Raw genomic sequence first — 21096 nt, 5'->3', positions numbered from 1 at the left:
TTTACAAATTAAATATTAAAATTTGAAAAGAAAATTAGGGTCCTTTGTAAGAGAAAATAGAAATATTTATATAACTACTCTTTAGTTATATTTACTCATTTAAACATATGAAATGATATATGTTAAATCAACTTGTACGTACGTTATTTCATAATTTTGTTACTATCTATTAATATTATGTAAGTATAATATAAGGATTAAAATGTGTAATAAATATAAAAGAGAATAATATTATATTTTTAGAAGAGTAAAATGTTTAAAGCTACTATCTCTCACACAAATATAAAAGTTTAGTCAAAATTATATTCTAAGAAAAAAATTTATTAGAAATAAACGTAAATTGTGGAATTTTCATTCGATCAAATGCTCCATTAACCGGGTACACAGACCCAGAGTTATATAAAATAATAACAGGAGGTGGGGTGGGCACTTGTGAGGCTAAACGAGCACCGGCGGTGTCGTAAAGCGATGCGCTCTTTGTTGGGTGACTTGTCTTGTAATTGTAAACTCATTTTATTTCTTGAAAAGACCCAGCCGCACCCGAGTGAGGTTAGATCCATCTGAATGAAATGTTAAACGATGCCGTTTTGCAGGGTTCGGTTGAGCAGTGGGTGGCACTGATGTGCGTGCAATGCAGAGATCACGTAAAGCTCTTCTTCTTTCCAGAAGAGCTTTAACCACTGCAGTTTCGGAGCATCAAATTTCTCTCTCTTTGCTTTTTGTTTTGTGGGCTCTACTCTTCCTCTTCCTCTTCACCTTCAGCTTTTGGATCTATCCCACTCGTGCAGGTCAATATTTATCAAATTTCACGCACTGCGGTTCAATTGAATCAATGATTATGTTATATTATAGAATCAAGCCAAACGAAATTAAGGATTTTTAGCTTATGGAAAATAGGTTATTGAATAAGGGCTTAATTCTCACACACCCTAATTTTAATTCTTTGGATGTAGATGGATCTGACAAACATTCAGTTCGATCGTCGAATTGGAAGGAAGATAAGCACAGACAGTGTGAAACTTCTGATTCTGCTAATCAGTGCTTAGTCAAAGAAATCAACGCTTACATTCCTTTTGAGGCTTTACACTCCAAAGATGCGGAGACTAATGATTTTGTTCCAAATGGAGAAAGCAGTGACTACACCGATTCTCCCGCTAGAGAGGAACATGAAGTTGAGAAACTTGAAGATGATGTGCAAAAGCATGATCATGATCACTTACTTTGGACTGTGCCTCGTGGTCTTGATGAATTCAAGAGCAGGGCAATTAGTTCTAAAATTAAGTCTGCCACTGGTTCTTCCACAAGCGTAATGCATAGAGTGGAGCCTGGTGGAGCAGAATACAATTATGCTTCAGCATCTAAGGGAGCAAAAGTTTTAGGTTCTAACAAAGAAGCCAAAGGTGCCTCTAATATCTTAACCAGAGACAAAGACAAGTATCTACGAAATCCATGTTCTGCCGAAGAAAAGTTTGTCATTATAGAACTCTCTGAAGAAACACTAGTGGATACAATAGTAATAGCTAATTTTGAGCACCATTCTTCGAATTTAAAACATTTTGAACTTCATGGCAGTCTCAGCTTTCCAACAGATGTTTGGGTTTTCCTTGGGAATTTTACTGCCTCAAATGTGAAGCATACTCAAAGGTTTGTTCTTCAGGAACCAAAATGGGTGAGATACCTAAAGTTGAATCTTCAAAGCCACTATGGTTCTGAATTTTATTGTACGCTAAGCATAGTTGAAGTTTATGGTGTGGATGCTGTAGAGAGAATGCTGGAGGATTTGATATTCACTCAAGATAATCTATTTGCACCTGGGGATGGTAATACTGATAAAAGGATAGTATCGCCCCACCCTAATCCTGCTGAGAGTGAAGATGTTCATCAAAATGCTTTTGGAGGAATCAATTCTGACCCTGCTTCAGATATCTCTTCTGCAAATCGCGAGACAGTAAATAGCAATGTTCCTGATCCTGTTGAAGAAATCCGTCAACAAGTTGGCAGGATGCCTGGGGATACTGTTCTCAAGATTCTGATGCAGAAAGTCCGTTCTCTAGACTTGAATTTGTTTGTTTTGGAGCGATATATGGAGGACTTAAATTCTAGATATGTCAATATTTTCAAAGAGTACAGCAAAGACATAGGAGGAAAAGATATACTTATACAGAATATCAAAGAAGACATTAGGAATCTCGTTGACCGGCATGATGTAATAGTATGTTAAATTCTATCTTGGATATTATTGGCATGCCTTGTATTTAATTATATAAAAACATTATTATTCTATGTTTTATTCATTTTGTAAATGATTTGTTTCCCTTGCAGACAAAAGATGCCAATGATCTCAATTCTTGGAAGTCCCATATTTCCATGCAGTTAGATCATCTACTCAGGGACAATGCTGTTTTGAGGTGAGAGTTTACAATACCAGCCTTTTATGATCTGTCACTACATGATTAAGGAGATAGTTCAAATTTAGTTACTAGTTTACTGTTAGGATCCAATTGCATGGTATGGGATTCTAGTATTTTGATTATACAGCCTTGGGCTCTTTAACTACAATGCCTAGCTTTTGTGGTGTGTTTCTTCCAAGGTTCTTTATTTACTTTCAGAATATCTTTAAAACAGTAGAGTAGTTTCTGTGCATCTCCATCTTGGTCTTTTTATCAGGGTTCTAAGAACCAAATCAACATTGGTCAATCTGACTAGAAAACTGGTGAACAGGCCAAAACTTCTTGAAATCAGAATGAACCAGGCAGCGTTCAAACCTAGCATCTGTTATGCCCCTGAACTAACTTTTCCACTGTTTTCAAGGACAGCAAGTAGTTATTTTTATTGACAAGTAATTGGAAAAATTTTATAAAAATGCTAAAATATTTTGGCTAAAATTACAGTTTTGTGGTTGTAAGACAATTTAAATCTTTCTACCAATAGTCTATGCTGTAGAATAAAATTTAAGAATTATAAGGCTTGCTAATTTTTAATGATGTTCAAATTTTATGATATATGTTTGGTAGTTTTTTAAGATGTTAAAGTCAATGTATTATTATTACGTGTATGATATATATACTTGTTTAAATTTTCATATATTTATTAGAAAATTTTCATAAATACGATTCCAGTTCAACCACAATTTGACATTGGATGAATCCTGGTTTCCTGGTCAATGACTAATCCAAAGTTTAGAAACTGGTTGTTGGATTTTATTTTATTTTTTGTGAAAATAAGTTTATGGAGAGTGGCGGTTGCCTTCCAAGGCATGCCACACGCTGTGCCAATGGCTTACAGTGATACTAGCAAAGACTTTCTAATGAAAGACTACCGAGAGCTTTTATTTTTTACCCTCCCATCCCGCTATCTTCTGTCATTTTTTATTGGGTGAAAATTGGGTAATGAATCAGTTTTAGCAAATAAATCAGAACAATAAGAGATTGTATCATAGTGAGAGCTGCTGCTATTTGTTAATGTCCATTCGGGGGAAATATAATCTTCATTTCTCCTCGTATTAGATGCAATTCCGCTGTTCTCATGTTGAAGTAGAGGAAGAATATGATTTCAATATATTTATCATGAGATGTACCCTTCTAATAAAGACCATCCAAATGAGCTTATGAACATTTTATACTATATCAAATATTTATAACAAGACGCATAGGTCTAGAGTACCTATGAAGATTTTGAAGAGCTAGGTGTAATCCATATAAAAAGTTTCACATGTTAGCTGCTGAAGGCTTATCATAACCCTCTTCCTTTATCTGTGCTTGGGACTGGTTATGGGGCCATAGGTGGAGTTATTTTTAAGAACTAGGTCTCGGGAATAAAATTAATCTATGCCGTACAACGATAATACAATGAGGAAAGTTGATATTATTTTGTGGTTGCTGTTTGATTATCCGATCTTGTTAAGAAACATTAAGATTATTTATTTTTCTTTAACTGACTATACTACTATTTATTTCTTTGGGATCTGATTTTTTTACCTTCCATTAGGTCCGAGGTTGATAAAGTCCGGAGGAAACAGGCATCTTTAGAAAACAAGGGTATTGTAGTGTTTTTAGTGTGTTGTATTTTTTCATTGCTAGCTATGGTACGGCTATCCCTGGACTTGGCTACGAGTATCTATAGAGGACTTAGTGTTAATAGAACAATTTACTCCAGGAAATTTTGTGCGGTTTGTTCTTCCTGGTATCTCCTATTATTGAATTGTATCATTATTATTTTCATATTAACTTTGTGATAGTCCATTTTTGAAATATGTCGTTATCTTGTGCGAGATGCTTGGTGATTGCGTTACTTCTTTCAATATACATCTATAGACTTTTTTCAAAGTTCACGTTGATTGTTTATTTCAGTTTGAGTACGACATACCCCGCTCGAAGGATGGTTGACAAATACACATACGCAAAATCCTCTATTGTATTTTCAAATTTGTGTTAATTAGGTTTATATTGATTATTCGCATTTGTTATTTGAGGAAGAATCCCAAGTTCCTTTAACAACCAAGTGCTCTTTGACCGTGGTATTTGATATATAACTACTCCCAAGTTCTCAGACCAAATCTAACCATACTTCATCTTACAAATTTCACAGATAAACTTATTCATTTAGAAAAAAATTTAAGGACATTTTTCATAAAGACTAAACTATAAATAAACATCACGTCTAAAATATCAAATTACAGAAGAAAAATTGCTTTAAGCACCAAAATAAATTTAAGCATACTATTATTGCCACATAAGTTTATGGCGAGCGTAAGACAAATACATCATTACATTGGTATCAAATTGACAGCTACAACATCCACGGCTTAAACGACATACAATTTTATACATGAGGATTGATTTCAAAAGTTTAATTAAACATCAATAAAAATACAAAAGCTCAATTGAAAAAAAAAAATTAAACATTAAACATAAGGATAAAAAATGTAATTAAACCTAAAAAAAAAAATATGCCCATAATTAGGATGCTCCAAATGTCAGCCACATAAAGCCATCAGGGATGGTGTATTATTTTTTTAATCATTACAAAGCAAGATACATCGGTTACATCCAAAAAAGAGTGCAAATTCCAAAAAAAAAAAAAAAAAAAACGTTAAAAGCTATAAAAGTAAAAAGAATATTGAATAGCAAAACATGATAAATGTATTCAAGTCCACCTTGAAACCAAACTTGGGGATCATTAGACGTGCCCGGAAAACATATACTAATGAACTATATAGTCATCTATTTACACAAACATTCCTCATCACCTAAATAAACCGGCAGAAACAAAGAATTCAGGATGACCTTATCCTCAAAGGTATGAACTGGGGCGGGAGCGGCCTCACCCTCCAAAAATGTATCAAAACATCAATTGTCGTCAAGCGATCACCAGTCAGCCATCTGTTAATATTTGTAACCTGAAGAACCTGGAGGAGCAGGAGGTAACCGATTGGGTGTCCGACGGCTGCCAGAGTTTGAACTTGAGTTCACATCACCATTTTGTGCAGGATCACTAGAATGTCGACTGTGCCCATTGGATCCTGATCTTGATGAACCACTACGGCTAACAGGACCATTGGCGGCAGCATCAAAGGCAGATCTCCAGTCATCACCCGGTCCACTGCTTCTTGGGCTACTCTCTGCCAAACAAACAATCAATATAAGTACATAAAATGGGAATCAGTTTCAATTCAAGACACAGTCATGTTCGTTGAAAAAAAAAAAAAAAAAAAGAATACTGGATATAAAATTTGGTTCATTTGTTCCTCTAAATTGCAGCGTGCACTTTAAAAAGTAAAATGCAAATTGTATCTGCTAAGAGAGTGAAATTCTAACACATTCATAATCTGTTGCTTAGGTTTATGTAATTTATTAAAATCTGATTAATCGATGATCAGTGGGTCCAGGATATGAATGTTCCATAGAAAATATCAGAATACCACAAAATGGTATTCATAAGTGGTAGAAATATTCAATCATCAATGATGTGTGTGGGTAAAAATTGAAAAGAACAATAAAAAATAGATGCTCCAATACATTATATGAACATTGATGATTCATCAATCCGGTAAATATGTTAACGAGTACTAAAGCAGCTTACACACACCTGCACTACCATTTGACCAACCAGAGGCAGCAGCTGCTCTGTTGTCGTGAATACTCAGCTGGCGTGTCAATTTTGAGAGAAGCGAGGATTGCTTCTGGTAACGCTCTCTCCTGCGCTTAACATTCTGATCTTCTAGAAGAAGCTCTTCAATCTTAGCCGTGTTTTGAGAACTAAGTAAGGAAATACGTAAAAAAAAATTAACATTCTAAAATCAAACCACTAAATATAAATATTAGTCATTGTTATTGTAATACCATACAAAGCTGTGACATCCAGATTAAACTAGCATGTAATATTTACTAACGCCTGAATAAATAATAAGTCATGTCAGTTTCGGATAGTATCCAAGGCTTCCCCTACATATATATTCCAAAACAAAAATTACTGCATCTGAACACACAACATACCCAAATACATATAATCTGTCGTGTGGTGGGACCCCCACACATTAAAATGTAATGTGTAAGTTCAAATCCTCCCCAATATTTTTGGAATACCATCATACTCTGTTAAAATAAATGAATAATTGATAAAACTGTCTTTTCATTTATTCAATTTAAATTTTTCTATTATTTCAACCATTTCTTTCTCTCCTTTTTCTCACACACACAGCATGAATCAACTAAGACTCCTCTTCTTAATTGTGAGTTCATGGCTGTCATGCCATATGTCATAAATTCAAGGCTTAATTACACTTTTGGTCCTTTAGAGTATATGCAATTTTAGTCTCTCTAGTTTTACAAATACTCAAATTAAGTCATCCACCACAAAATTTCATCCAATAATTAATCAAAATATAATGGAGGTACGACATCTTATTAATTTATACAAAAAAAATTATATACAATTAAATTTTCATAAATCAATAATATATTAGTATTTTTTTAAAATAATGTCATAAATACAAAATATTATATCATTTATTAACACAAATTTATAATGAAAAAAATAGATAAAATAAATTAAAAGACCTTTTACTATATTTTATACATTTTATTTTGTATTTTGATTTAAATATTTTCTATTTATTTTTACTAATTTTTATAAATCAATAATATGTCACACCTCTATTATATTTTTATTAATTAGTAGATAAAATTTTGGGGTGAAGGACCTAATTTGAGTATTTGAAAAACTAAAGAAATTAATTAAGCAATTAAAACTTAAGGGACCAAAATTGCACATATGATGAAGTATGGAGACAGTAAAATTAGGCCTCAATTCAAAAAAGTATTTTAAAAGGCTGAAACATTGCCAAACTTGGTCATTGTACAAAAATACTTGCTTCAACCTTTGTCCACCATATTGGGCACTTCGAAAAAGTTTGGTTGAGAGTGTGGTTCTAAACTGCAATTTATTTGATAAGAAAACAGAAGAGGTGCATGAGAGAGTAAGTGTGGACAAGAAACATCTGTGGTCCCAATCATGGTGTTTTACAGTATGCACAAAATATGATATCATCGTACAGGTGAGAAGTACACAGGTGTGAGCAAGGAAACCAGAAAATATAATTGAACTGAAAAAAAATATCAAAATGTGGATGATGCTAAATTACAAATAAATATGTGGAGTTTTATATATATATATGAGGGGGAGAGAGAGACAAAAGGAAGTAATTATCAGGAACTGAAAAAGGTAACAAGTAACAACTGATATTTAGATGATTTTCCCAGAGAGAATAACCAACAAGAAAAAAAAAACATCTCCAAAAACTTCTATAATCTCTTTACATAACAACAACTAAGCCTTTTCCACTAGGTAGGGTGAATTACATGGATTAAATGATGTCATAATGTTCTATCGTGAATCATGTCTACCTATCTTATCTAGTATGTGCACTCATCCAATGCAAAATTCTCATATGTTTCATTGAGTTTTTTCTCTTGATAACTGGGTTTACCATTAAGATTCAATTACATAATGCAGGTTTTGTAGCTATGCAATAAAATATTCCTGAAAATTTTAAGGGAATGTAAAGATATTTCAGAATCTCTTTACATTCCTTCAAAATTTTCAAGAATGAGATTGACAAAATGCAAGGAAGATATCTAATGCAAGAGAAGTAAAAAAATAAAAACAATTTTCTGAACCTGACAGAACTATATAATTGATTCAGCATGTCTTCCTTGGCTTTTTCAACTTGACAAAGGACAATTGCCTGACAAACAGAAAATGCATCAAATTAACTGGAAAAACTGAAAAAATTGTAAAAATGGCAAATGTTAAAAACAGAAGCTTACCTTTGGTACATTAGCAGCTAAACTATTTAACACTGCTTCAACATATCCTCGAACTTCTTGAGACATCCATCGAAGTTCTTCCTCAGGATCAGCAGGTCTTCGGGCCATTGTATCCTGAAATACAATAAGATAACATAATATAGTCAGTCATTAAACATAATTTCAGGAGCACCAATTGCCACATTATTTATTTATATTTAGTCATGTGATTATATTGATACATTTAGCCCATGTTAATCATTATAATCTAGTATATTGAGGCAACTTCCTAGACACTAATACTATGAACACTAATTGCTGTTATCATGTGAATTAATCTACCATTTCCTAAGTAATTAAGTACCATTATTTCCAACACTATCAAATGCATTGTGGATGTCATTTAATAGTTTCTATTTTAATTTCTTAACCGACACCCAAATGGCACACATTAAGAAAACTCATTTAAATAGAAACAATGGTTTTCAAAGAAGACTGCCCCAAAAAGAAGTCATCTCTGCAAAATCAGTTATAGTTGCAAAAGTTTAAATAAGAAATCATTTTATGATTACGAAAATTAAATAATTAATTGCAGCACATTCTAATTTCTAAGAACTGACTTTCATAAACAATAAATAAGTCTAATGACTGCACCATAAAAAAATGCAACAAGTGTAAAAAATGGCTTTAAGCCAGCAACTCACCAAGGAACCATCAGAGAGGCTGTGCCTCATTGTAGAGCCACCCTCAGATGAAATCCTTATCTGTCCTCCCTTTGCTTGTATAACTTTACTTATCTTATTAATCCATTCAACCTTATCAGCTGCACTCTCAGCCTTCAAAACAACAACACTGTGTGCTGCAAGAGAGAAAAACACACAAATTAAAATGTTTAAGAAGTTTATACAAAATAAACGTGTGCAAGTACCATCACAAGCTATATCAACGAGGATACTTTACCTTTCAGAACAGTTTTATAAGGAACTCTACTGGTAATTTTAAATGCAAGGTTGACTTTGCTGGAATCAGGTCCATTGGACTTCTTGTCCTTTGAGCTTTTGGATGGAGGATCATCTTCTTCGGCAGCCTCTTCAACGTTACATTCCTGCATAGCAATTTAAATTGGATACTTATCAAGGCTATAAGTTATGTATTGCCCTATACTCACTACAACAACAACCAAGTTTTATCTCACAAGGTGAGATTGGCTAAATGTATCACAAGACACCATTGAACTAAGTAAAAAACCAAATTTTCATAAATAAATTAATCAAAAAGTCTCTTCTATTAACTTACTCTAAGCATAATAGTCAATAGTGGCCATAGCGGCCACTATCGCGAAGGAACGGCAAGTTGCTGCTACGAAGCATTGTAGTAAGTACCGCACGATTCGCGATACGCAACATCCGATTTGATGCGGTTTAGGAATTGAGGGATACATATCGTATGGGTGTATCAATTTTGTCCAAAATCGCTTTCGAATCACACAAATTGCAAGTAGCGGTTCCAAATCACGATTACCGTGAGCAGCGCACAATTCAGGCGTGAAACAGGTCGCACACCAAACTGGTCGGCTGAGCGCAACTAGGTTCACTACAAACCCTAAAAAACTCCTTTTTTTGGGCAAAAATTGCTGTTTCCACTTAATACTCCTTTTCCAAGACCCACCCTACAATACAAATTGTTTTATATTGAAAGAAAATCCATGTTTTCTCTGTTCCCACACGTTGTGCTCCTCTTCTCCACTCTTCTCTTGTTTTAGTGTTTTTTACTTCATATTTTTGGTGGTCCTCTCATTAATTTCTGGTGTCCCCTCAAGTTGTTTACCATTCCTGCACTCTGCCCCTTTCACTCACCTAAGTCAAAACCCTATTTTACCCTTCCCTTTCTGAAGGTTGAACGACTTTTAACTTTAAGGGGGCAATCTTCCGATTACGCCCCCTTTTACTTACATATCTTCTCCCCCATCAAGCCCTAAAACTCCCTTCCTTTCTGTTTCTCTTGCTTCTTTGGTGTGACATGATTTCACTTCCTCTTGCTTTTCTGGTACGACATCGAGAATCACCATTTCCGACCAACTTTTTGTCATCTTCATCTCCAGTTGTCTTCTTCCTCTTTGGGAATGTGTTTAGACGTGACCCAAATGTTTCTGGTCATCTTCATCTCCAACGAAACTTCTGATGTGACCCAAATAATTTTCAGGGAACACTCTATTTCCTATTTCCCTGTGCTGTTTATTACTGATTTCCTTCTCTGTTTTGAGTTTTTCTTCTATGTTTTGTTCCAAATTTGTGTATTAATTTTATATTTTTCTACATACATATGTGTAACTTAATTTATATGAAGTTTTAAAGAACTTCAGAATAGTGGTCATCCCGCAACTACTATCCCCACTATAGCATTTTTTAGGACGGCCACTCCACGCCGCTATCCGGAATTGACTAGTATGGCTCTAAGGTTCTTTTGAGTCTCCCTTCACCCTTGTTTACCAAACTAAAAGTCATGCAATCCACTTTACTCACTAGTGTCGCCAAAGATCTTCTTTGCACATGACCAAATCACCTTAGACGATATTTAATCATCTTTTTCACTAAAACTGAAAGTCCAATATTTTCTAGTGTACTATCATTTCTTATTTTATCTTTGTCGTATGATCACTCATCCACCTTAAAATTCTCATTTTTACCACTTGTATTATTCTTTTAAGGCCCAACATTCACTACCATATAGGATAGTTAGTCGTATTCACTCCCTATACACATTGGTGTCATCAAAACCTAAGCCAGTACATACTAAGTAGAGTAGAACTTCAGTGAATTACGAGTGGATATTTAGGTAGCAACAACCAAGCATAGTAAATGGAAAAACTTTTGACTTGAGGTTTAACAAACTTAAATTCTAAGGCATCTACATCCAAGTAGAACAAAAAGATTTAACATTTAGATTGAATAAGCATTTCCCAAAAGAAAAAAGTTAGCTGTGTTAGGATCCTAATTGCAAGGTATGGGACTTGAGTCCCAAATTTCAAGTATAGGATTCCAGTGTGGTTATAAGACACTGGACTCTCTAACTACCAACAACTAGCTTTTGTAATGTGGTTCTCTCAAGGTTCTCATCAATTGGTATAAAACCTTCAACCATGTCTTTCAGCTACAATCAAGCGACGAAGGTTGTGACACTAATATTGCAAGGTTCGCCCAAGATTAGTCAAGGGTCTACTGCACAGCCAGCTCATGAGCATCGGGCTGTGAAGTGTGGTGGGATGTTAGGATCCTAATTGTAGGGTATGGGACTTGAGTCTCACAATGGAAGCATGGGATTCTATTGTGGGGTTTATAACAGCCTTGGGCTCTCCACTTACAACGGCTAGCTTGTGGTATGGTTCTCCCATGGTTATTATCACTTTGCATATTTGTATCTTCCAAACTGACTTGAAGGTGGCTCCATAAGCAAGATAATACATCACCCTCTCACACATTAGGCAGATCCTGAATTCTGGTCAGAATAGATGAGACTAAACTAAAGGTTTAAAAACAGATGCAAAAGGTTTTGATGAATAAGTGAATAAATGTACAAGGACAGCATGCTGTCATGGTTAGTATGGTTTATTCCTTTAGTTTTATTAATTCCTATCATTTCTACAGAAGGTTCACAAGCAACACATGCAAAATGTGAATTTGGAACATATGACAATTTAACCTACTGGATTTCAGTAATAAAACTCCAAAATTTTTGCTTCAAGCCAAGGGGTGGACAGATTCAACATTGTATTTTTTGAAACATATCAGTTGTAACAACAAAGTAGGACACAAGTACAAACAAACAACAAAAAATTGGGAAAATTTCAACTCTTCTAACCTGTTTCAAATCACAAAACAATACATATACATATATATACTTTGTGTAGTATTTCATATTTTAAAGGTTTTATAAACCATCGTATTTCAAATGAATTCTTTTAAACTATAAATTATAGCATTCTTAACACTAAGAGAAACACAATCACAAGGGAAAATTTGATAACAATCACTAAATAAGCCAGCCAAGCACAGGCACCTTCAAAATCTTTACACAAACATCACTAATTGCTGAGTCAGGAATTCCAGCATAATTTACATGCATGAGATAAAGTAAGGCATAATGTTTATCAAATACAACTGTACTTAATTCATGATAATCCTCTGTACCTCTAATGTAATAACACCACGAAAATTTCTTTCCTCTTGTTTTTTGGTGTACCCGAGCTGTGAAGCAAAAGGACAAAGTTAATATGAATAGCAAATTGTATTAAAAGTTGCCAATTATATATCTCATATCTGGATGAATAAATCAAAAATATGATAGACAGTTGAAACAAAGTTCAATAAACATTTTGCAATTAGAAATTATGCTTGAAGCACTTGTTTTCATCCACCCAATTTGATTCCTATATGTAAATGTAACATCTCAAACAATCCCCTAAAAAGTGTTCAATATACTGCAACAGTTTGGTAAATTGGCCAGCAGGTGTTAACCTTTCCTGTCTTCTCATTTAGTACAAACCATCGCCTGCTCCAACCATTAGTTTTTGCACTTTTCTTTAGCAAATATCCTGCAAACAAAAAAGAAAAGTATATTTAATTTGTTAATGGTTTTGAAATACATAATTTGTCAAATTCGAACTTCTGAATTCATCCATCATTAGCATAATACTGCAATGCAAATTAGAAACTCCTCCCATGCCATTCTAGGATAGATGGCCAAGAAAGTGAATCAACAGAACTTTTAGAACTAAGTTTCTTTGTGGTCATTGGTAGATTCTATCTAATGGTACAATTTAAATAATTTCAACAAATAATTTCAGCAAATCAGTTTATTACAGAAGTCCTGTTGAATACAATAAATAAGTGTAATTTATGAGAGTTAAGTTGGTCTGCATGATAAATCCAAATTATATATATATATACACACACACACACACACACAAAAAAAAAAACATCATTCTCTGTAAAATCTTTGAAATTCTTAAATCAAGCAAACTGTTGCATACTAATGAAACCACGAAAAATATTTAACTTTATGCTGAACTGCTACCCAAAGAAAATCAAATTCCAAGATGATATATAACTTTTTCATGATATTTCCAGGAGATATCATTCTGTCTAATTTCAGAAAGAATACCTGTGCAGAAGACAACTAAAAAGAGTGCTAAAGGGGGGATTGAAACAGCAAGAAACTTCTACCAGTAAAAGGCAGTAGCATACAGCATGGGACAGACCTGCTGTTATTTCTCCTTCAGGACCAGCAGTCTTTAAACCCGAACCTTCTTGCCCTTCTTTCTCTGACTGACCAGATTTGTCCTTCTCCTTCTCTTTCTTCTCCTCCTTCATTGATTTCACGCTTCCACCAGTTTGGGGACTAGTGGCCTAAATCAAGTTAACAATAAGCAATTTGAATCCAACAGGCCAGAAAAAGAAGAGGAAAAATAAATCATCAAATTGAAGTTGCAAAAGCACAACACATCCTTCATTAATTTTTAAATAGTCCTATCATACAGTAAGAGACCACGTACCCGGTTAAGTATAGATTGCTCAGCATCTTGGCCTTTTTTTGAGGATCGGCCCTTAAGCTCTTCCTCTCGGCGCTGCCTTTCCATCCTAAAGTAAATAATACAGAATTACTAGATCAATAATGGCCTTGCAAATATAAATTTGAGTGGCATCTAGAATTGCATTGTATAAGCAAGCATTAGAAAAAATTGGTGATTAACTATGCAACACTAATTAAAAGAACTATCAAATAAATAATGCATAAAATTTCCAAGTAACAAATGGTTGTCAAGGTAAAAGTGGATTAAATAATCATCTAAGTACCAACAACACAGCCACAAAACGTAATGTGTATTAGAATTGTGTGTGATTCCGGTATGAAAAATTCAATATTGTAAAAATCTTAGTTGACAATAGTGGCACATGGCAGAGCGACCTTTGGCCACCACAGATCTGTCATAGAAGTGTTTGATGTTGCGCCCATTGCAGCTGTATTTGCGGCCCAAAACGTGTCCTTTCACGGCGCTATTGCACTGCTAGAGTAAAAAATGCCAACTTTCACTTTCTACCCTCAAACAAAGCAGTTTTTAGGGTTTTTTAAGGGTAAAAAAGACTTCACCTTTTAAAAATAAGTTAACTTTCATTTTTTCCCTTAAAATAAACACAGCAGATTTTAAGTTTTTAAAGGGTAAAACAGTCTTTCTCCCAATTTTCAGAAAACCCGTTTTCTTTCTCCCCTTTTCTCCACTCAACACTCCCTTCTCACATCTTCATCTCCGTCTCTACTTTTAGTAGGCATGTCTTTGTCTCTGTTTTGAGGGTGGCTCCCTTCTCTTATCTGGATCTGTTTCACTTCACAATTCTCCACATTTTTCTTCTCCCCTTCTCTGTTCAAATCTCCCTCCTCTCATCTCTGTCTCTGTTCTGCTTTGCAACTATCTCCAGTCCAGCAGGGCCACCCATCTCCAACAACTTCTTTGTCCAAATCCACTTCCTTTCTTCTCTCTATTCTTTGATTTCTGCAGTGCTGCATCTGTTATGTTCTCTATTTAGTCTTCTAATTATTCGCATATGTATATATTATATATTTATATAAAAAATTCAAAATAGTGATCATCCTGCTATACACTATCCCACTATAGCGTTTTGAAGGTTGTCCGCTACAGCACCGCTATCCAGGATTGATAACTGTGGTAGAAATCCTTAAATGATTTACAACTATTAGAAATGGATTCAACCTAACTCTCAAAAACTAGTTCAAGGGAGGAGGATTGCCCAAGTTCTATAGAACAATATTCAAGCCATATTCTTAACTAATGTGGAAATCTTAAATTACATGTTCAAACCTAAGATTAGACATTTGATACATGGAAGTTTGCAAAACTGAATATTTGAAAGTGACTCAACATTAAAATTGAATAAACTTTGATACATATTAGAAACAATATTTGAGACATATTCTGCATTTTCTCTCTTTGGAGAAGGTAGTACCAAAAAAATTGTTCCTAACAAATAGAGAAATAAAGAGTATGGAATTGACCATCCCCCAAACATGAGACGGTCTAGTTCCACTGTATTACCTCCTTTGTACCAAGCGAATGAAGTGTTGAGGTGGCACAAAAGCACGCTCCATATCAACTAGTGCAACCACCATTTTCTTTGATTCATTCTTAAACCCTTCTAATGCAGCAGTTGCAATAGCCACAACCTTGAAAGATTTTTAAACATGGTTATTTAAAAGAAAGAGAAAGTCCACTCACCTACAAGATACCCTTTTACTTAAGATGAAAATAAAGGAACAATAAGCAACGAAAAAATAGAATCCAATTTTACATAATATATTAATAGAAGCTACCTCGTAGAAATAGAAACACAAGAATAAAGTAACATACCTCTCTCTTGAAAGGTGGGTATCTTCCTAAACCAGGCGTAGCATTGGCGGCCGATGAAACAATATCTATCAGGACACGATGTACCTGGAGCATAAGGTAATGAGAATATCAACAGGTAACAAGAAAAATAGAATGTACAAACTATTAGGAAAAATAAATACAGTAAATCAAATGCTAACATTAGCTGCATGGTATGGTTATAATGTAGGGCTTCTGATAGGAATTCATTTTTTTTTCCAGATAAATACAATGGAGACTAGCTCCTTACAAGAACACAAAATGAAGAAAACAAAAGATAAATTTAGAATTCTCCAGATGCAAATAACCTTGGTCAAAATTCATTACTTTTTCCCTCCAATTCATGCAATAACTATCGTTTCCTCTTACAAGCCCATTTCTTCCCAACTGCATTCCACCTCCCACTATTCCTTTCCAAATCAGTATTCAGTCATGCTCAAGCATAACAACATGAATATTCCTTTTATTTTGCATCCTGTCCTCTTCAGTAACAGTGGTCTATCAACTTCAGTTGATTTAGAATCATTACAAGCAATACAGCAGTCATAATTTTACATGAGCTTTGAGAGGTATTCTAAAAGTTATTCAAGGGTTCCAATCTAAATTACCAAAATTTACAATTCCACTACAAACATGTTTCTGCAGTAGGAAGAATCAATACATTCATATCGAAGGGAAAGGACAAACATACTAGATACAAAATTAAAACCCAAATGACAAACCAAATTAAAATATAAAGAAAAAAACTTCACAAGGCATGAAGAAAGAAAGCTAAATAATATAATTCAAATTCACTCTTCACAGAAAAAAAATTACCTCATCAACACAAAGTCGTGATGGTTCTTTTGCAAGCTCTAGAACACCTTTGATTAGAGATCTCAATCCCTTTTCAGGGGAAATAAGATAAGGCTGATAACCATCTGCTTCTAACACAATCTGAGAATGGACAAAAAGAATAAGCTAGAGTAGTAACATGCCACAACCCAAAAGAAAAGGAATAACAAAAGAGTAATGCAGAAAGAAGATATCAACAAAACAATGATTCAAAACTTACCCTCTTTACATTGTTGATGTCAAAATGCCTATCTAAAGGTAATTGCTTCATTCTATCAGGAAATCTTCCCTCAAAACAGGATACAATTTTCCAACCAGCTCCCTGCCAGATAAGATAATATAATGGAATATAAAAGCCCAAGCAACAAATATAAAATCAATTTTTCATTAACACATTTTGAAGCCAATTTTGCCACAAAATGCTGAAACTTAAATATATATTCATCAATAAGAGTTTTCCTCAAAAAATCCTCAAACGTTCAGCTTTGAACTTCATTTTAGACTAACTTTTGTGGTATTTGTTATGAGTCTTATGACAATTCAGAATCAGGTATGTCCTAGTCAGTTGGATCAGCTTCTTCATGTTCATTTCCAATGGACTGGCAAGAAATACCAAACCTAGTTCCAATGTGTGGTTTAGGGGTTTTAGTCATTTGTATGGCTGAAAGGAATGCTTGTATCATCAAGGGTATATCTTTCCCTTTCAAACTGCTTCGGAAAAGAATTGTCTACAACTTCTCTTTGGCGTTCAGCACATGGTTATGTTTATGGGATTAAAATTTTGAATAAGCAAACAGAACGGACAGCATTTCTGCACTGATTAGTTTTACTGGACTTTGGTTTGTGGTAGTGTTTTGGTTTTCTTTATTTGGTCAAAGGATTCCTTATCCTCCATCTTTTGCACTGTTCTATCTTTCTATTTCTAATACAACTCTCATGACTCATCAGTAAAAGAAATAACAATTTGCACTATATAAAATAGTGATATAAGTATTGCATGTAAACAAACTACATTTTTAATCCAGAGCACCATAACAATTATTAAGAACATCAAATGCAAATTAATGAAATATGCCCTTTCTCAATTCCAAACCTCTCAAGCTTCATCTTATTATAATTCAACCCCAAAAAAAACTGTCTCTTCAATGAAATGCAACACTAGATATGCTACCATACACAAAAAAATGAAGCTGAACATTATTTGGGGCTAAAGAAATAGCTTTCCAAATAAAAAGTAACATTCAAAATAATTAAAATTTAACTAAAATATAAGATTGAGTCAGCAAACCTCGCCAGTGGTAATGTGCTGTAGGAACTTATCCTCAAACTCACGGCAAAGCTCCAAGGCTATAGCACGTGTACCCTCTGCAGTGGTGACCATTGACTCACCAAGCCTCGCCAATTCATCCTGAACTATCTGAGACTTCCCTTGTAACCTTAACAGTGTAATAATATCAGTAAAGTATAGATTACTAGTGTGCACTAACAACCTTTCTGAAATCGGCAAAAGCTACACTTCATTGCAGAAAGCATTCAAGTTGCCAATGTAGATAACCAGAAATTCGATCAAACAATCAACACAGTGCTGTATGTTAAAGTATTTAACTATTATTTGTTTAGACCATATACATTTTCAACTCTCTTTCATATCAACTTCTCTCAGATAGGAGAAAATCACTTCAACAATGACAAAAAGATATCCATGAGTAAACACGGTCAATATGAAATACAGGTTATACAATCAAATCAAGGACATATAAATAAATGTATGTTGACTATGAAGCTACTCACCTACAATAAAACAAAGGTAATTTTTTTATTTTCCTTTTAAAGCTACCAGATCTTTAACAGGAAACACTTGAACATATGACAAACCGTTTAGTTTTAAACAGTTATTCACATGGTAAACAAAGTATGAAAATTAAAAATAAAAAAGACAAAACATAAATGCCAGAAAACAAGAACCACTAGTCCAGTTCTTGGATTTCCACTTGTCCAATCAAATTGCACTACACGGAACAACAAACTTACCCAGAAAGAAGGTTAGGAAGCCGGAGCTTCATACGATTCTGAATCTGCTGTGCCAGGGCATCCACTAAAGCTATCCTTCCAAGCTTACTTGGAGGAGCTCCTGTCAATATGGACTTGAGGCTTTCACTCTCTGCTCTCCATGCAGTTTCTAAAGAATTTTCAGAACCAGCAGACCCAGACTGTGCCGTAGCTATTGAAACTGATTGACCGATCAGTGCAACCCAAGGGATATCTGATGTTCTTGCTGGACCCTGATTCAACAGGAGTGCCTGAACTGCAGCCAGTGACTTTTGATCCGTTGCAGCTTGATCTATTTTACTAATAACACCAATGGTTCTGGTACCTATGAAAATATGATTTAATCTATTTAGTAAATTAACAATTAAACAACGACAAAGCTAATACCTAATAGAGAAGAGAATCAAGCAAGTCCTTAGGAGAAAAATTCCACAAGTTTTACATAATATTTCTAAAAAAACTGTGCAAACAGTCTACCTTCTCCATCATATTCCTTAGCAACTCTTAGGGCCCGAGATGATGCAATTTCAGGTGCTTGAGCTGCAGGTACAATAACTAGCAAAATGGCATCATTATGCTCCGCATGTTCACTAACCTATGCAAGGACCACATTAGATAATGTCAGAATCCTAAAAGAGTTCAATAACAACAAAAAAACGAAAGTTTGGGAAATGTAGGCCACCAATTACCATTGATTCGTCCATGATGCGCTGATCCAACCCAGGTAAATCAACCAACTTGAGAGATGGTGCTGGGAAAATAAGATTAGAAAGTGTTAGGCAGTTTAACTAACAAAAAGAAAAATAGGTACAGCACATATAAAAGGAGCCTGTCTATCAAAGAAACTGATTCACTCTTTGAGGGTTCAAATACAAGCCAACTTTCAGCAATTATCTGACATCAATCACATCATAATATACAAATTGCAGGCAGCAACAAGAAACTCAAAAATATTGTGAGGTCTACATCAAGGAGAACTATTTCCAACATGCATATGGATTGTCCAGAAAGACGACACAACAATGTTTAACAAAGACAAGAAGAAGTAATCAAGCAATTTACCTTTTCAAATCCATAAAATTCATTCTAATTGTATAACACATAGATAGAGGTAACTACAATTAATCATCAGTCATCAACAAACCTGTACTCGTGCGTAGCTTCAAATAAATTTGATCTCGACTCCTGCCCGAGGAACCCTTACTTATTCTATCCTGCAATGAATGCCTCAAAGCGCCTGCAGCAATGAAACAAAGCACATCCATATGTTCATCACAAAAGAAAGGCGCAAATTGTACAGATCAGCCACTTTGGCCTGTGCAGTTTCAAAAAGAGAATGGGAACTGACTTGCAGAGACTTGCTGAGACTTATTGTCAATCTGCAAGATAATGGATTTGCTGCTCAAGGAAGTGTCTCGCTGCAGATCAATGCATATAGGAGCCCGAGTTGCTCCGTTCTCACCAGTAGGCTGGAGATTACAAATGTTCACACTCAATTTCATAACAATGGAATAGATATTAGAGAAAAAAGTAAGTAAGTTTGGAGTCTAAGTTACCAAAACGGGGTGTCCAATCAAACTGTTGAGAACTGCGGATTTACCAGCACCCTACAAGTTTCGAATTGAAGCATGGAGACTGAGTAACCAAAACGCAGTGTGATGAAGAAGAATGAAACGATAAAACGAAGACTTACAACATTGCCGAGTGCTACGACGTTGAGAAAAGTGGAAGGCCTTCGGGAATTGGAAGATGCGCTGGACTCGTCCACGTCTTCGTCGGCGAGAAGCGCCGCAGCTTGGCGCATCGAATCGGCGAGCTCTGACAAGTCCTCGATCGCCGCCATCGATCAACAATCAACGGATCCAAAACCAATAGCCTTAGTCGAATCGGACACCCGCCAGGTAGGGATCGATCGAAATCGAACCCTAAGTCGGACCTTCGCTACGATCTGGAGAAGGTATCAACCAGATCTCTGAGTTTCTCTCTCTAGAGTTCAAGAAATGGACTCTTCTTACTAACCGGAAGGTCGATTCAGAAAATTCAAAAAGAAGAAGCACTTTCTCTCTCTCTCTTCCGCGTTTTGAAATGGTTGTCTCAGTCGTCTTTTCTTGTCTTTTTATTTTGAATCCTGTTTTGTTTCAACCTAAATCATTTTTCTGTCAAATTAAATTCACCGCCCAACGTCTATTCGCATTGTAATACTTTAGATAAATATAAACTATAATAGTTTATTTTAAGATTAAAGTTTAATTAACTTTATTAGAATTCATTTTAAATTATTACAAAATTTAATTTTAGTATGAAATGATTTCCAGCGTTAATTTCTATCAATTAATTGACAATGTAACTACTTAAATTAAATTATCGTGAAATATAATTGAAATGTGTTAAAATTAATCAACTTAATAAGATTTACTATTATAAAATAAATGTTCTTTATATATAATCCCCTGTGTTAATTTTTAAATA

At 34.6% G+C, this 21096-nt stretch overlaps 2 protein-coding genes across 3 annotated transcripts; one reads left to right on the top strand and one right to left on the bottom strand.

Moving 5' to 3' along the window:
* Nucleotides 1-428: 428 nt before the first annotated feature.
* On the top strand, nucleotides 429-4321 carry LOC113863903 (SUN domain-containing protein 4-like). 2 transcript variants are annotated; one of them, XM_027497692.1, is made up of 5 exons: nucleotides 438-496; nucleotides 594-788; nucleotides 987-2212; nucleotides 2323-2408; nucleotides 3988-4236. In XM_027497692.1, exons 2-5 carry the CDS (start codon nucleotides 632-634, stop codon nucleotides 4232-4234), a joined length of 1716 nt encoding a protein of 571 aa, XP_027353493.1. In that variant the 5' UTR covers nucleotides 438-496; nucleotides 594-631; the 3' UTR covers nucleotides 4235-4236. The 2 variants fall into 2 exon arrangements, with proteins under 2 accessions (XP_027353484.1, XP_027353493.1); XM_027497683.1 differs by having other exon boundaries at nucleotides 429-788; nucleotides 954-2212; nucleotides 3988-4321.
* A 615-nt stretch (nucleotides 4322-4936) lies between these two features.
* LOC113863897 (dynamin-2B-like) lies at nucleotides 4937-20752 on the bottom strand. The gene is made up of 22 exons (XM_027497670.1): nucleotides 20321-20752; nucleotides 20184-20234; nucleotides 19976-20096; nucleotides 19772-19864; nucleotides 19317-19378; nucleotides 19105-19222; nucleotides 18610-18952; nucleotides 17867-18014; nucleotides 16799-16900; nucleotides 16561-16680; nucleotides 15727-15810; nucleotides 15415-15542; nucleotides 13858-13942; nucleotides 13564-13711; nucleotides 12821-12897; nucleotides 12494-12550; nucleotides 9267-9411; nucleotides 9011-9165; nucleotides 8328-8441; nucleotides 8178-8245; nucleotides 6088-6257; nucleotides 4937-5620 (listed from the first exon to the last, which is right to left on the bottom strand). Exons 1-22 carry the CDS (start codon nucleotides 20468-20470, stop codon nucleotides 5385-5387), a joined length of 2775 nt encoding a protein of 924 aa, XP_027353471.1. The 5' UTR covers nucleotides 20471-20752; the 3' UTR covers nucleotides 4937-5384.
* Between the last annotated feature and the right edge of the window lie 344 nt (nucleotides 20753-21096).

The sequence above is a fragment of the Abrus precatorius genome, unplaced genomic scaffold (assembly GCF_003935025.1).
Source record: "Abrus precatorius isolate BTA unplaced genomic scaffold, Abrus_2018 Scaffold10, whole genome shotgun sequence".
Taxonomy (NCBI): domain Eukaryota; kingdom Viridiplantae; phylum Streptophyta; class Magnoliopsida; order Fabales; family Fabaceae; genus Abrus; species Abrus precatorius.
This window is presented reverse-complemented; position numbering and strand designations above follow the sequence as displayed.